Source organism: Apteryx rowi, unplaced genomic scaffold (genome assembly GCF_003343035.1).
Source record: "Apteryx rowi isolate R43461 unplaced genomic scaffold, aptRow1 scaffold_78, whole genome shotgun sequence".
Taxonomy (NCBI): Eukaryota; Metazoa; Chordata; class Aves; order Apterygiformes; family Apterygidae; genus Apteryx; species Apteryx rowi.
This window is the reverse complement of record NW_020451071.1, coordinates 2,745,357-2,762,893: the sequence shown is the minus strand read 5'-3', so window position 1 is coordinate 2,762,893 and position 17,537 is coordinate 2,745,357. Positions and strand designations below refer to the sequence as shown.

Sequence of the window (17,537 nt, the reverse complement as noted above, 5' to 3'; positions counted from 1 at the left end):
CTGTGTTATGACAGTGAGGAGAAGCCTCAGGTGCTTACAAAGGTGTGCAAGAATACTGCCCCGGCTTCCAAGAGCTTGTAATTTAGATAGTCCAGAGGCAGGGAAAAAAGGCCCAGAACTGTTTGGTATTTAAAGTGTCACGCAGGAGGCTCTGGCTGCCAGTGGCCTGAGGAGCTCAGCAGGTGAGGTGGAAAGGAGCAGCCTCGAGGTTGGATCTCGAAGCCCGTGGCCTCAGCTGGGAGCAGGGAGAGAGAAGACCCAGGGGCCTGCTGGAGAGATGAGGACGGTGTCGTGGGCGGCTCGGGCTCTGAAGGCTCCTGGAAGAGAAAGCAGGTCCTGTCGCTCCTGGTCCTGAGCTCTTACCCATCGCCCATTTTGCCTGCCTGTACTAATTAGGCAGATTTTATATTGCCGTCATTATAAATAACCTCTTTTAAAATAAAACCAACCACTTTAAAGACAACACAAAGCACCCTGTTGTAATTTAATTTGTAGTCCCAAGTGGATTTTACCTTTTGTTGGAAGAAATATATATATATATATTTTTTTTACCTTCCAGACTTAGATAACCAGGGCTGAGTAAAATATTAAAGCACTCCCGTTATTTACACTCTAAACTGTCTGCGTACAAATGCTTACAGAGCTGCTGTTAGATGTCGGCTGTGTCGGGCCTTGCGCTTGCCTCTTCGTGCTGGCAGGGTGCTGAGGCCGGGTGCCCGGGTATGGAGCAGAATGGCCTGGAGGCATACGCCAAAGAGGCAGGTTCCCCTGGGCCCTGGCGTAGCTCGGGATCAAGCAGATGGCAAGGCGACTTGAAGACGTTAAGCGTCCCTGCGTTCACGAGAACCTCAAGGTTTTTAAGACAAATCTTTCTGCAATTTTTGCGTATAAGTAGTTTTGATCCTACAGTCATCCAACTCACTTTTCCCACACAGAAAATTGCTAGCATGGATAAACGCTTACAGGATTGGGTCTTTGCTGCCTGCCTGTTGCTGTGTTAATAGTTAACAGGACTATGTGCATGTGAGAAAGGACAAACGGTCAGGGACGTGGTGGCTTGCTGGCACAGCGTCGCGTTCCCACAGTTGGGTGATCTGGTTGCCAATCATCGTGCTAATGTGAAACCATTCAGAAGGTAGAGCCAAAATTGGCTTAGTTATTGTATTAGAAGTGCAGCAAACGTTTAAGGAATACAAGAGGGCAAAACAAACCAAGAGACCGCTTCTGGCTCTGCCCTCCCTCCCCCAGTATCTTAAATCCGATGACTGAAAGAACTCAATGCTTTTGAATTCTGCTGGCAGCACGTGGGGCTGGTGATGGAGTTATGGACATGTACAACTCTTCAAAGATGCAGGCTCTAAACTAATACATTCGTGGTCCAAATTTTCTCCCAGTTGTACAGAAATTAGAGGTCTCTTATCATTAGAGTTTAGTTTTTTTACAGTTCGATTAACCCTTGGTTACTCTCAGGAGTTTGAGTAGGATCCTCTTAGTTATATTATCCTTCAGTCTGGACCAGTTCTCACTGTGCAACATTTTCTGCTTTTAGCGCTTGCAATTTAGTTGGAAGACAAAGTAGGTGTAACAACAATAGAGAATAAGGAGGAGAAAGGGTGATGTGAAAAGTAGGTCTCCAACACGACTATTCTTCACGATCATTTCAGGAGATTTTTCTAAGATATGAAGACTAGCAAGGCATCTCACTGCATTAAAATCTTCAAACTTCTTACTCTAGACTGCTATAAGTGAAATATATGATCCACAGTCCATTTTATTAAGCTCAGTTGTTTTTGGCAAGTAGCAAATATGGTTCATAGTTCAATATTTACTTGGTTCCTTGAAAAAGAAGTATATATGATGCTTGAGTGTTTTATGAATAAAATCTTGCACCAGAAAACTCTGGGAATAATCCACTCTGAACTCTTTCCCTGCTCTCAACTTTACTTTCGTTGTAGCTGGGAAAATTAGAGGATTTCAGTGTGCATGTGGATAGTCAGACTAGTTTATTAGAAAATTATTTGGCCAATAATTTTCTGGCTCTCTCAAGAATGTAGTATGTATATGTATGTTAATAATCAATCTGTTGTAGCCTAAACACGAGATTTTTAAGTAGTTAATTTGCTTGACTATTCATTTTATTACTTTTATAGATTTAAAAAAAATTGGCTAGCTTCCCTAAAAATAAGTTGGTAAAGGAGAAAATAAATATGGTGTTGGTTGTGCTTACAATAGTGCCATTGTGCAAAGCAGAGCGAGGATCATTTCCAAACGGCCTCAGGTGAAATCTAATGGGAAGCAATTTCAAACTGGTCTGAGTTCATTGGTAGAAAGAATGCGTCTTAGATAAACATCTGATCCAAGTTATACTACTTTGTATTATTCCTTCTCTGATTAAGTTCTAATTTTTGTTTTTCATAAATATAGTTGCATTGGCTGATTGGAATAAGGAGCCTGTTATATTGTCTTTAATGTGGATTCTATAAAACCAGTTGTTTGCAGGTTACTCTGATTTATGGGGCTGCTGCAGCTTTTTCCTATTACTGAAAATGATCGTCTTCTGTAAACTGTTCCTCTTTTAGAGGATATTTAGCATTATGTGGCTCTGCTCGTGATGGCCTTTCAGACACAGTTTGCAGTTTTGAAGAATATGCAGTGTTAATATTTATTTGTTTTAATATTCAGATTTGTTATTTATATGTTTACAGGAGAGCTCCAGTCTTCCTGCTTCCCTGCTTTTAGCTCAGCATAAGGACAGGTCTACTCAACTAGAAATGCAATTGGAAAAACCCAAAACTGTCAAACCAGTCACGTTTTCCACTGGCATCAAGATGGTAAGACTTGCTTCTTTCTTTTTTTGAATGTCTTTCTAAACTAAAGACCCAGCTTTTCCTAATATGAGACTTAGAGGTTATTATTTAAACTTGACTTACATATTATACAAAACAGATTAATTCCTAATTGCTTATATAATTGGAAGAGAACAGTCTAAGAATTTCATCATTCTGCTAGCTGGAATGTGCGACATCTTTTTATTGCGTACTTGTCCAAAACCAAGCTGTTCACCCCTGCAAAGTTGTGTGGTATTTTGAATTTTTTTTTTTGTCTCTTATTTGTGTCACAATTCTGGAAGTTGCAATTTTGGAATTTTAAGAAAAGGCTGCACTCTCTTCAGACTTACTATAACCACTGGGGAAAAAAAAAATCTGTGAGTATGAGACAGAGAACCAGTTGGCACCATTTTCCAGATTAAGGATGCTATTTTCATTGTTACTGGAATCTAGGAAGCAACAAGTATTTTGTTTCAAACGTGCTAGTTAGTGCTGCTGTGACAGCTAAAGATTTGTCAGCATTCCTGGTCTTTGTCACCACATAGCACGAGTACACCTCGGTCTGTGTGCGGAAATGCAAGTTCTTGGAGCTTTTTTTGTTTTGGGGGGCAGGGGGGAGTATTTTAAATGTGTTACAGATCTTTTTTGCACCTCACTGATTTCCTGTTTTCCAACACATCTTAAAAAAAAAAAGCATGTTTTAGACTATATTTTAGAGTTGATAATGCCAAGTGATGTCCTGAAAATAAAACTCCCTCCCCAACAAGCAAAAAAAGAAGCAAAACGAAAACCTTTGTATCAAAGTAGTCTCCCATCAGCTAATCAGTCTGTTTTGTCAGGGATATCTGTACTGTGTTCATCGTCTGTCTGTTTTCCCCAAGGAGTTCGCAATGTAATAGCATTTGCAGCTTATTTTTCCGAAACTGGTGTCAGCTTTTGTGAAGTTTTGCAGGTTGTTCTCTTGTGTTCCTGTAGTATAAACCGTATTTTCTTCCTTTTTGTTTTCAAAAATCTGAGAGTTTGGAGGGAGATTGATATGCGCCATGATATGCTTCCTGGGTGTTTAGAAAAGCTGCTGTACAGAAAATGTTCATCTTTCAGTTTAAAAAATATTCTAGATGAGTGCCTGTGCTTTCTCTAGCTGTGTTAGAATATATTGTCAGCACTTCTTACAAATGTTGGTCCGTCCTGTGGGAGAAGAAAGAAGACCTGGTTATGCTATGCGCTGAGGACAGTGGAAGCACTTTCCGATCCATTTGTAAATGGCTGTTAAACAGTATTATGCGGAGACGGGCGTTTTGAGTGTGCAGCCTTAAGTAAACTTCATCCAAGAGTGGTGAAAGAATTGGATGAGGAGATTTCTAGCATTGTGCCATTTACATCTTAATGTTTGGGATAAGAGGGGTGGAAACTCCAGGTGACTGAAAGGGTGATAGTTATTTTACTGGTGTTCGGAAGGTGTGAGTGTATGATCAGTGTAACTAGTTCAGTCCAAGGTAAAAAGAAGCAAACAAAACCTGACTGACCTTAGTCCTAGATTAAAAAAGAACAACTTCAAAAATAAAAAGATTAGGAATAAGTACAGTTAACCAAAAAGTTAAGGATAGGCATTTTTAAAGCTGGAGATTATTGTTTTGTGGGAATTGGATTATATCGAGCAAAATGGATTTTACACTCTGATAAAATTGCAGATATGGTTGAGAAAGAAGAATGCTTGATTCAGTTACTACACGACATTGATTTAAGAAAAAATACATAAAAATTACATTATACAATAATAACAATATCGATACTCTCCACAGTAAATGGATTAACTGGCTAACTTGCAATTTTTATAGCTGTTGGTTACCGCAGCATGGAAATATTTCTGCGGGTGTTCTGCAAGGACACAGTGAAGTGTTTGGAAGCAGATGTTGAATTTCTATGGGTGACATGCAAGCTGGCAGAGTACAGGGCAGTTTTGACAAGCTGGCCTCGTTTGAATGAAATGCGTTTTAATATGGCTAAATGCAAAATTATAAATAGAAGAATAAATACTGGGCTCTGCGAGGTGGATTTGGAAGTCTAGCTAGACGAGTAAACCGAGCTGACCCTCAGCTGCAGCATCGGCCTTGGCTGTGTGAATGGTACTGCAATAAATAGGAAAGGACTCGACTTTTCTTTTGGTAAGACTTGCAGGCTGAAGAGTTGTGCTGAGTGCATTTTGAACGCAAAACCTGGCAAGAAGGCCGATAGCCCCCGACGTTTGTTCAAAGGCGGTAGGGTATGCTTTGCTGTGCCTATAGCTTGGGAGAAGGTTGAGATACGACTCGCTGTGCACTAAGCACCTTCTCAAGGGGGAAAACGCCGGGTCTGAACAGTGGAACAGTAAATGTGACAAGAACCAGGAGCCTAAGTTAAACAAGCGGGAACTGAGGGAACGCACAAGAGCTGGAGCTCACAGTGTTGCAACGGGTAATTGCCCTCGCTGCTAAAATCCGCTGTGGGATGTGGTGAAATCTCTAATTCTTGGTGTCCTCAGATCAGGCCTGGGACGCCTGTTGGAAAGTTGTCGAATGCAAGCTGTTGAGCTCAAATCGGAGGTAGTTTTGTAAAACGCAGCAGCGTTCAATGCACGTGATTTGGTGCAGCCGATGATCTGTGATGACGTATTCTAGCGACAGCGTCAGGTAAATTCCCGCACCTTATAATATACTTACTATGTCCAAGGCTGAGGTTTTCCTGAAAATCCTGAGGGGCTCAGTCCACCTGTTCTGCATAACTGTACCGGGAATAGGCAGGGTTTTGCTGTGCAGCTCTGCAGGAGCAGGACTCCCTAGCGCCTCGCGTTGCTTTAGCCCTGCTCCTCTCCGTCCCCGGCGCTCGCACCGCTCACCTCGGTGGGGGCAGATCCTGGGTGGTGCTGAGTATTTGTTAAAAGTACTGTTCGAATTAATGCTCCATTTGGCTGTGTGGCTTTGCGAGTGAAGAGTTGTTGCTGTGAAAAGTCCTTTTCAGGCTCAATATTAAATAGTTGCAGCCGCATGCAGATAATGAATCGCTATGTGCCGTCTTCACCTGTGCTTTTTCCCGAGTAGCTCGAGCCACTGACTTTTCTGGTGGTGCTTTCCTTAATTTTGTCTCACAGGAAGGGAATCCAGATAGAACCAGCGGAGATGCACAGCTAATCCTGAGCTTGTGTTTCCAAAAAGGCTTTAAGAATATGCCAGTTGTGGCACTCCACATTGCTTTTTTCCAGCCTGAACGTGTGTTTTGCCTGGGATGGTCTCGGTCAGGGATGTTCTTCAGCCTGACTGGTAATTGGACCCGTTGCTCCATTTCTGATTTGAGATGCCCACTCTCATCGCCCGGGCAGCGCTCGAGGAAGTCGGCTCCTTTGGGGGGTCATGTTGGTGCTGGGAGCCCCCCTGCTTACACGGGGAGGAGGGAGCATCTTTCTGGGTAAGCTGGGCAAGAGCATCACCTGTAGCACTGGAAAGACGATTCGGTTATGGGTGTAGGGTCTCCCTCCTTGATTTTTACTTTGTTAAATTGGATTTTGTCCTTTTCGAGCAGGAGCCGCTTTTTCTCTGCGGTCTAACAGAACTCATCAACTTCTTCTTTTTCATTTATTTCAATAGATTACATCTTCCACACATTAAGCATATCTTCCTAATCAGCCAGCCTGATTTACCCCCGTGAGTGGGGAAAAGTGCTTCTGACCTTTTCTGCTTGTCCTACTCGGCTTATTAGGGAATAGGCTTTCTGCATATTTGAATATTTAAAATGTTCTCATTAAATCTAATCTCAAATCAGCACAAAGCTACTAAAGGAATTATAATCTTAATTGTACTTCTTGCAGTCATGCTGCAAATACTAATTCCTGCCAGTGCTTGTACCTCAACAGATTTTGGTATCAGTTGAAAAGAGCAAAGGTGGTCAGAAATGAATAACTTTTCCAGGATTTCCAGGGCTTTTCAGGGTGTGCAAACCAAATCTAACGTCTGGGAATAGAAACATTTTTCTGTTCCATGGTGAATGTAGCGATCATTTCTGGTTGGGAGGTGGTTTTAATGGGAAGCTAATTCTGGAGTGCAAGAGGTGCTCAGAGTGCATCGGGCATGAGTGGCAGCTTGCAAACGTAGCAGGAATTAATTTCATTACAGTAACTCTAGTTTTCTTATTACGTTCCTGCTGCTTACAGGGCTGCAGGAGACTTTTGGTGCTTGTAGTTCTTGTGCTTCACATCACCGTTGTGGTTAAAAGTGCATAGGCTCAGATCCATAGAAGTGCTGAGGTATTTAACTCCCCTTTATTTCGCTGGAAGCTGGGAACATGCAAACCTTGGGGGCTGAGATCCAGCTCTTTGCATGTTTTTAAGAAGCATGAATGCCGCAGGCTGGCTCGAGTGAACGCTGTCTTGAGCGATGTTTCAGGCTGCCTGCGCTGTTCCTTTTCTGTTGCTTCCAGTGTTATGTTTCTTTGCTCCCTTCCCCTCCATCTCCCGGGAGACTTACCCTCTAGTGGTGGTATTCTTGAAGTAATTTCATGTAGTTAAAACCTCAATTACCTTTAATTGGATTGCCCAAATAGGCAAGAGAAGAACATAGATATTCTCTGGCCTGCTACCATGCGAGAGCGCTTTCCCTTTACGTTTTATAACCAAATACCTCAGAAGTAATATAATGCACCATTGATCATTCAGTGTTTTTGTTTTTATTACTTAATAGCAGGGGGGAGTATTTATTAATAGAAATATTAGTAGACACTGAGATGAAGGGTTCATTGTGTTGTGTTTCTACATGCGTAGAGTCATTACGAAGATGGTTACTGCCACTGTGAATTTGCAGTTTAAATAGATGCCTCGGGGAGGGAGGGGAACCAGATGCACACAGGGGATGCGGCTTGCCCGGCGTTAGACAGCAGACCAGTGGCAGGAGGAGGAATAGGAGCAAGACCTACTAAATTTTTAGCCTTCAGCAACTACTTCTATCTAAATCACATCTTAATCATAATTTTCTGTGTGTCTGAATATTGCCAGGATTTTATTCCAGCTGTTGTGGTTTCCCGCATGGGTAACATGCAATCTGCAGCAGCAGAAGTTTGCAGGAGGGAGTCGTCAAATCAGTGTTTCACAGGAATGAATCTCGGACATAGGATGCCTAGGACACCTCAGGAATGCATGTTACTACTAAGCTGAGCTTATCAAGTGTGAGGGAAGAGATTTCTTGGAGTGTTACACTTGCATTATTATTCTAATGTGAAATAACAGTCTTATTTTACATTATGTGGAGCTATTTCTTTTAAAACGTTGACCTCATCAGCTCAGGTTAAATTAACTGCTCTTCATTATTGCCTTTTCCTACAATATTGCTTCCTGTGCAAACAAATGTTCAACGACTGCTCCTGTTTTTCAGCCTGTTTCTTTTATAGCTTGTGGAGCAATTATCCAAAATCCTGTTCCGAATGCACAAAAGTCTCTCTAAATACTTTTTTAATCAATTGTGCTCCTTCAAAGTTGCTCAGACATATGCCAGGTACTCTGAGGTAAGAGAAGTCAGTCTAGCACTCCTATTCAGCCTATGACTAATCTGCAGCTCCAGAGAGTACTTTGCCCTCCCAGCTGTGTGACGAGGAACTGTTTCAGCCTTCCAGCCTTGCTTTGCCACTTCTTGCTGCTCTGTTTTGTTAGGAAGTGCTCTTAGAATTTGCTTAAAGTTTATATTAAAAAAAAAAAAGACACGAATCAAGCCTATTTCCTTCCTTCACTGTTAGCTCAGCTGGTCTATCTTCAGGCAGAAGCAGTTCAGATGGAATTGATCTCTTTGAGTTGCACGCCAGTTGGAGTTTAATTGGTATTTTGTGTTTAATCTTCATTCTGTGCATAGTATGCACTTTTTTTTTTTTTTTTGCAACTGGGTGAAATAGTTCCCCTTTCACAGCATTTCCTAGTTTAGAGTGTGCTCTAAGGAAGGTAACGTGCACGCTTCCTGACCTCTGTTCCAGTGTAGGACGTGAGCGTGGACGGAGCCACTTTTGACTCCGTCCTTTAAAGGTGCTTACAGTGCTCTCGCCACTGGTCGTGGTCAGTGTGCTCAGCGCGTGCAGGTGGGAGGCGTCGAGGACCCCCTTGTTACGCACTGATCTGAGTGGGGCGTTGGGATGCAATTGGAGCAGACAATAAAATTCCTTTTTTCCGTGGTCTGTATCTGTGTATTAGTGAATTCTCTTCTTTCCCCATCCTTAGCTCTGAATAGTCTTCCCTAATTAATTACCTGAAATTCTGCTCATCCACTGGAGGGGAGGAAGAGTTTGAAAAGGCTGGGAATGTCTTGATTTCTTTTTTTTGCAGGGCATCCTGGGTAGCTTTTGGTCTGCCGCTGTCCCCAAACTCTAGTTTCTGTGGTCTGAAAGTGCCCTTTGATGTGTGTATCTGCTTTCAGTGCCGAAAGGAGTGTCTGGGTTGCTGCAGCATTTCTTTGTAGATTCCTATAGCAAAAACACTTTATAAGAAGGTAATTTCTCTCATCTGCGAGATTAGGTTATTTTGCTGTTTTAAATTTGACGTCTGTCCATGTTTACAAGGTTATCTCATTACGTGAGAGTATTGCATCTGTTTTCTTTAATACTTGCTTCTTCTAGACTTCAGGTGATGTTCACACACTGGTCAGTGTTTTCTCGTGCAGCTCACACCTGGCTTACTCGTCACGTAAAAATGAGCACGCGCTGGATTGCGAATGTAAGGACCGTCTGCTTTTGTTAATGCTGTGACTTTCCTCTCAGCCTTTAACCTGTGATAGTATGCAAGACACTTACTCCCCGTATCTCCCTTTGGGAATAGTGCTTCCAAAGAAACCTTTGCAACATGGTATCTCAGTTTCCCTTCAGAGGGAGGCTGCGAAACACCACTGTCTTTTACTGATGAACCGTGTTACTGCGGTCAGAGTCTCAACATGTATTTTCAAGATGAAGTAGTGTATTCAGGCCTATAGACTGTCTCAGAAGAACTGTTTTGCTTTAGAGAGTACACATGTAAAGGTCTAATTTTCAGTGGTGCTGGGCATTAACTAGACTTCCAGCAGGAGTCAGCGGCCGAATCTGTACTACGAGGCCGCTGCATGCACCTTGCAGCCTTGGTTTCTGTGTGCACCCTGGCTACATCCCAGCTCGGTGCTAGGACAGCCTGGGCTGGGCATCAGTCCCCTTCCAAAGGGAACCTGGGTGTGCAGGTGAGAAGAGGAGTTGCAGAGTTTTCCAGCAGGTCTCTGGGTGAAGATGGTCAGAGCACTGGCACTGTGGAGCAAACCATGGAAGCAACTTCCTTGGAGTGCAGATGCGCATGGGTGCACGTCTGAAAGCAGGTGCGTGGGGTACAGCCCTGGAATATAGAAGCTCTGCTAGTGTGATTCTGCAATTGCTAAGCACTTTCTCCTGATACCCAATAAGAATATTGCATGTTGCTTTAGCTTTGAATTTGTCATCATTAACAATTTTTTTTTAAATAAATATTGTATTGATATGGTGAGAAGGATATCTATGTTTGAAAAACAAGAAGGGAGAAAAATTGTGGCTGCTAGATCTCCACTACCTCCTAACTAACAATACATAGATACAGAATTCGTATATAAGATCTAAGGGACACCAAAAATGCAGAATGATAGAATTCAGTTTAGGACTGAAGCACCAGAGTTGAATTATTTTAACACTGATCTGAAGTGTCCGGTGAACCACATACTGCTCATTTAAACCTCATAGTATTATTTATACAATATGCTGGTGACTTTTGAAAAGCATGATGGAGGATGGTTAGCAGTAGTAAATATGTTTGTTTTACTAAGTCTCTAGTCCTCTATTTAGATAAAGATGTTTTGTTAAGATTCAAGCACATACATGCCTGACTGTACTTAAATTTTTTTGAACTCTGGTTTTGAAGCACGTGCCAGATACACTTTATTTAAAAGTGATCTATCCTCAGAACACTTCCTGTGCACTCTAACCCACAGACTGAAGTCTAAAACATTTAATTGGTTCTGGGTTCACTGTGTAATTACTAATATATCAAAGTGCCTAAACATTAAGCACTTTATGTTGACTTAATGAATTTTTTCCCTAATGTAGGTGAGAAATGCTTTAAAAAACACAAAGCAAATGATGATAGTTGTCATTTCCTCTCTGCATATCTTACACAATGCTAGTCTTGGAAAAGGAGACTGGATTTTGAAAAAGCAGTTCTAAGTCTCCCCGTATCTCTTTACAGGATTACTGTTTGGAATGCCTTAGGAGAGATGCTGTAGTCAAAATTAAACAGTTGGGTGGACAGACATAATCAGAGACACTTGACCTGATTCTGTTTCATGGTTGGGCTCTTTTACCCTGCTCTGTTAGAATAAATATTTGTACATTCACTTTAAGGCTCCTTTACATGGCCAAAGCAGCACGTGATTATATACACGTATTAGTATAAATAAGAATTTGGCCCATAAGTTTTCACAGCTGTAATGACTGGAATTTAGTAAATGAAAGAGTGATAACGCTGCTAGTTGTATAGGGGGTGGATGGCAAGACAAATGCATTTGTTAGTAAAGTCGGTGGCTCTAGTTAGCAGTGGAGCAAATATATCCTGTTTCTATCTGTCACTTTTTGGGATGGAACCATTTGCCTCCCCCCACATTTAATTTTCATAGTTGGCCAAGGGCTTGCTGCTCCATATTGGAGCAACCACTGGGAAAGAGTAGCAAGAGCTGGACCTTACGTCCTGATGTAGGATGGCCAAATGCCATCCTAAGCAAAAGCCGGACCTGCCAGCATAGCTACAATAGCACAAAGACACGTTGTAATCGATCTAAGGAAAATGCCATTTAAATCAGCCTGAGATCTTCCTATTTCTGAGTCTTATAACTCTGAACATACTATTGCTTGAGTAGGTGTTACTGTGAGCAATAAGGAGAGATCTAACTGAAAGAAAGAGGGTGACTGGGAGGAGAGTCCAAAAAACCAGCTGGCAGGGAAATAAAGAATAATAAAAAATTTCTCAGTCGTTGTTTGTTTTGGAAAGATCATGCTTTAAGCACATGGAAATACTTTACACATTTGAGAAGTGCTGACTTCCTACATGCCTTGTGAAGGAACAGCAAATCATTCATATAATGTAAACACATTTATAGATTGTTCCAATATAACTTTTTCAGTGCTGCTGTTTTTTTAAAACAAGATAGAATTTAGTACATCTATCCTCTTTTGATGCAATGCTTTGTCCAAGAGTTGCATACATTGTGAATGTTAAATATTAAAACTTGTGCTAAATGAACAGTGAAAAGTTGAACCATGTTTTTTAATGCAAAAAGTTGTTAAACATTGCTGCTTGATGCACTGTTTAAAAGTAAACATGCCAGAAAGTAGTGGTAAGGTGAAATAGAAATAAATATCTTGTCCAAAGGTATTAATATAACCTATCTAATTATCTTGAGAGAGATGATCTAAAAAAGCTGAGAGATGACACAGTTCCTCTGTAGAGGCTGAATTTTAAGTTGGGGAAGAAAAAGGAATAAAATAGGAACCTCTGCCAAAATCGCAGTGGGTGTTTGTGGAATCGAATAATCATAGGGCTGGAAGGGGTTTCGAGAGGTCATCCAGTCCTTCCCCCTCCTCGGAGGCAGGATCACTGATACTTAAGTCATTCCTGACAGATACTTGTCTAACCTGTTCTTAAGGACCTCCTAAGATGGAGACTCCGTGGTCTCCCCGCGCAGTCTGTTGTAGCCCTTCGTTGTCCTTGCTGTTATATTTTAGGAGAAACTATATAACTGTACATTTCCTTGATGAGTCCATTAGTTTTGGCTCTGTCTGCATAGACACAGGAATCAGGCTATTCTTTTCCTCTATAGAAACTTTTTATGTACTTGAAGATGACTACCTAGAGGGAACTTCAGTGCACTAAATATTTTAGAATTTCGTTCTTAAAAAATAGTTCAGGCATCTTAATTGTTCCTTAAACAACAACAAAAGGATTGCTTTCTTCTGAAAATCTTTGATGGTCTGTCTCCACTCCACAGAATAGCCATGAAATATGTTCCTCAACTGATAAAAGGACTTTTTAGAATCAGAGATTTAAATTCCTTTAAAGAGAATAGTAAGGGCATTTAAAGAATTGTAAGAACAGTGAAAGACTGGGAGCCATTTAGTCAAGCCAAAATAATAAATTTGTATATGGGCATAGAAGAACATCTGATGTTTCTGCCAGGATCCTTTTTTCTTACAGTTTGTCTACATTTTTGAGAACACTACCTCTTTTTCTTTAAATCCTTTCTTCTCTTGCTGCTGATCAAAGTAATTCTGGGTTGTTTCTTGATCCTGCTCTGTTTACCTGAAGGAGGGCTGATGACCTGGAAGGACAGAACTGGGCTGAGGGGCTGGCGGATTCCTCAGAGTCAGCTGTCAGTGGGATTGTGTCTGCTTTTGAGACTTGCCTGGTAGGCACGTGTGTGCAGACAGATCTCGTAGACCAGATTTATTCTTGGTTATTCCATTTTTTAGTGAATTGTGAATGTCTGTTTGCCTGTCAGGACCTTAATACCTCAAATATCACCTGATGTTGTAAAGTCTATGCACGTTGCTGCACAGTTAAAAGATCTCCCCTGTGCCCATATTTTCTTCCTTGCCTGTTTTTGGGGTCTTCTTCAGGTTTTGGGTAAGTACAACCTATCTCTGGGTTTCCTGAATTTCTTGCCAGAGTCATCAAGCCATGCAAAGAGGGCTGAGAGGAGGATAAGAGTAAGGGTGGCTGTAGCAGCTCTGGGAGATGGTCTCCAGCAGGAATGTGAGAGGGAATTTGCTATCAAGTCCTGGTAGCAGCAGCGGTGGTGTCAGACAGAGCGGGGAGGTGGGGGACCTGGGACAGGAGTGTGGGATCAGGGATGGTAGGGATGGAGAAGCGTAGGGCAGAAGGTGAGATGGGGGAGGTAGTAGGGATTTTGATTAACAGGTACTTTGGGGATAATGAAGAGATGGGAGAACGTGGGGTGGGATAGCGGAGGACTCTGATGAGGGGAGATTTGGGGCAGGACTGGCAGGAAGGTTATAATGAGTGGGACGGGAATCTGGGGGCAGAAGGGCTGAGGAATGCTGCCATGGTATTGGGAATTGTGGGAGGGGTCTGGGACAGAAGGATTTGGGGAACTGGGGATTTTAGTAGTCATCTAGCTGGCTGAGTTTCTGGGCAAGAAATCTGGTCTCTGCAGGCAGCAGGGGATGGTGCACACGCTTGTATGGTTTGAAGGTGACCTCTCCCCACTTCTCACCAGGACTCTGGTTGTAAGCAAGGGTGTTCATACAGGACTGCTGTTCCCCACAGCGTCTGCTGTTTTGCTTTGATCTCTGTTACAAGATATACTATCCCTACTAATATATTAATCTCTGCAAGGAAAAAATTTTCAGCATGTTGATTGAGGCCACGTTGTGTGTGTGCGTGCGTGTGTGTTCCACCTCCTCCCCGCACCTGAACTTGTGCCTAAGTGAACATCATGGATGAATGAGTGTTTGCTACAGGTCTTGAAGGAGTCAACTTTGGAGTTTTAAAATATCACATTTGTAAATTAAAAATACATTTAAAAATACAGATGTATTTCAAAGGAGCTGTTAGGGGCCTTTGTTTTCAATATTCATCCAAGATGCATTCATTTTGTGCTAGGGTACATTGCAGCGAAAAGATATTTTGGATCAAAGAGACAATGTTCTGTACCAAGGAGACTTCAATAATAATTTTCCTGAAGAATGTTTGTTCAGGTGCAGAGGGCGGGAAAAGGGAATATTGTTTTAGGCAATTGGTGTTGGACATCAAAAGGTGAATTTCCCCATATACACCTAGTTTGGATTCAGTGTGTCAGTCGAGGTGTTGCTGGAAAGGAATATTGACAACATTGGCCACTTATGAAAGAGAAGTTATCCTCATGAAGGAGTGCCTTGGTCTTGGAAAGTCTGGCACATCTTTGTTCCTGTTAATATTTTTTTTCAGAAGAAAAACCTGGTTTTGGAATATATCAAAGCAGAGAATTAATTTAACTGTTTTAATTTATTGTTCCATTTTGCCTAAACTTAGTTGCTACGCAGGTAACTGTATTTTGGGGAAATGCGAGGCCCTGGTATAATTGTGACATGCATTATGTTTCCAGCAGAATATGAGGCAGAGCAGTATAATCCTGTGAACCTTGCAAAGAGGGTAGTAGATAAGCATGGTAACATGTATTTCATGCAGGCTCTTTTTAAAAAAATACAAAATACTTAAGAATATTGTGGATACAAAGAAACCTGCTTTGACTAGCTTAAATGCATGTGGGTAATGGTATGGACAGGAAATGGAAGGACAAAGAGCACATGTGGAACAGTCTATCTAAATGAGCTGGATGGAGGCCAGGAAACTGGAGCGAGCAATATTTGCAATGATTAGTAGAAAATGAAATGATGGGTTTGTGTAAGAGCAGTGATACTTGTATTATTATGGGGTAGTGAAGTCTATCATGGAGGAGGTTGAAGGGTACGTTTAAAGGTGGTGCAGGTGGATTTGTTGGAGGACAGTAGAAAAAGGAAATATAGGTAAGTAGGTTAGAGGGAGGAACTGTTTATATGTCTTTGAGGACTGTGCATAGGAGGAAAGAAGCATGTATTTTTAGGGTCAAAGCCCATTCTCCTGTTTCATCTCTTGAAAGAAAGGCATGCATAAATACAGCACTGCTCTCACCTCCAAAGCGGAGAAAGCGAATCACAGAAACGCGATCCTCTGCAAGACTGTCGTGGACAGTGCTCAAGTAAACAAGACCTTCTGGTCTGTGCTGCCCAGACTTGCTGACAGATGTAAAAGGGATCGGTGCGGGCGTCCGGCCCTTGCCGTCGTTAGGCAGTCACTGGCGGCAGGGTTTAGTGCTGGCTGCGTTTGTACACCTGTGGGCACGCGCCCATGGCTAGCATAGAAGAAAAGCCACATACTTCCAAGACTAAGTATAAAGATGCCTAGCTCGTAATGCTGCCCTGCAGTAGGCCCTCCGAGTTCGGAGAAGCTTTGATGGAAGGATCAACAAGTAAATGTTCAGCGAAGCTTCTGTCTTCCCAAAAAGGTAGGGGTTTCTGCAAGACCCTGATGCTAGTGATGCCAGGAGCAGCAGCACTCTCTCCGCTTTCCCTTGGAGCGGGATTTGTGCCAGCTCATGGCTACAGTCCAGGAAAGGAATAACCAGAGGAGCTTTGCTGTGGGGTCTTCCGCCAGGCTGGTGGATAGAGTTGGAGGGCTTCTTCGTCCTCTGCTTGACAGACGAGACCTTGGCGTGGCATCTCCAATCGATACCTGCAGTGCTTCATGCGTGCTCAATCAAGCAGGATTTCAAATCTGTTTGGAATAAGGAAAAAAGAAACCCTGAAGGTGCAGTTTATACCAAAGCGTAATGTTGAACCAGTTTAGTTCCACTGGTAGTGTTGTGTACAGCATCTGTTTTATGCTAGTTTTAAGCAGACTTTTGTCTGGTTCGTTAAGTGAATTTTGGAGGCAAAGTTGAACAAATGTGTCACTTTTAAAGTAACAGAAATATTCCTAAGAGTGATGCACTGACTTAACTTTTTTTATTATTATTTTTTAACTCTGCATAAATAACTTTAGCTGTAACTGGCTTGCTGGGTACAACTTTGGCGTTAACAGTCTGTTTATCACCTAATGGAAAACCTCAGGAAAGAACTTAAAAAAGGGCCCTGAATAAAACAGTGGTGGTGGCTGGGCTCTGGTGTGTGTCGTGAAGAGCAAAGCGTAAACATGGCTGCACTTTTATTTATTAAGGAGTGAAGCACATGACAACTGCAGCTTTCCAAATGTGAAGTTCCTTCTTATAGGAAGAACCCCCTGCTTGGAGCGCAGGATACTCTGGCTGTCCCTGTTGTTCGATACAACGCTATATGGTTTGTATGGTTAATGTGCCCTGGTAACACTGGCTAATCTTCTGTTATCCTCGGACCACCTCTGCTCTGTCGCACCGATAGCGTGGGGCTGAGAAGGAATGAGTGCGCTGTGCTCTAGGTAGCAGAGGAGGACTTCGAGAAGCGAGCTTAGATAGTAAAGGAAAAAAATCCAAAAAACAAAAAGCAGCCAAAACCGCCCCCCCCCAAACCCAAGAACAACGAAGAACTGTTGCTGCTGTGGACGTCCTTTTCGCGAAACCTCTTTCTGCAGCTGTGGAGCTGTGAAAGCACAGCGCGGACCCGGGAAGGACGAGTGGAAAAGAGGGGATGAAGCATTTGGGATGGAGATAGAACGTGGAGGGAGGAGGGGAGAGCAAGCGATAGGAAAATGGGAAAGAGAACCGGATGTGGAGGGTAAATGGTGCATAAACTTAATGGCAGTGCATTTTTAGCTTTTCTGCACTGGTTAGTCGAGCCTTTTAGGAGGGGGGGAGAGAACCTGTACCTGGCAGAGCCTGTGGGTAGTGTGCCTGTGACGGGGGGGGAAACACAGCCGTTCTTTATTTTCCCGACCGGAGGTATGTGTACAGGCATTGTCGATTGTCTGGGACAGCTGACACTGCGGGAGGGGGACTTTGCAGGGGAATTCGGAGATTTAGATAAGGGAATATTAGTTTCAATTGCAGTATTTCATTTCAGTTTAATATCAAGTGCTTATCAGATAAAGCTGGTTTGAACATGATTTTTGGATGGGAGTGTCAGTGCGACCTCATTTGGGTGTTTTTTGCCTTGCTG

General features: G+C 42.4%; 1 protein-coding gene across 4 annotated transcripts in view; it reads left to right on the top strand.

The window, feature by feature from the left end:
- MNAT1 (MNAT1, CDK activating kinase assembly factor) overlaps positions 1–17,537 on the top strand; it is a 126,541-nt gene that overhangs the window by 53,436 nt on the left and 55,568 nt on the right. For all 4 annotated transcript variants that reach the window (XM_026088686.1, XM_026088682.1, XM_026088683.1 and 1 more), the window contains one exon: positions 2,706–2,831. In XM_026088686.1, the coding sequence (XP_025944471.1) occupies positions 2,706–2,831 (126 nt within the window). The remainder of the gene's footprint in view (positions 1–2,705; positions 2,832–17,537) is intronic.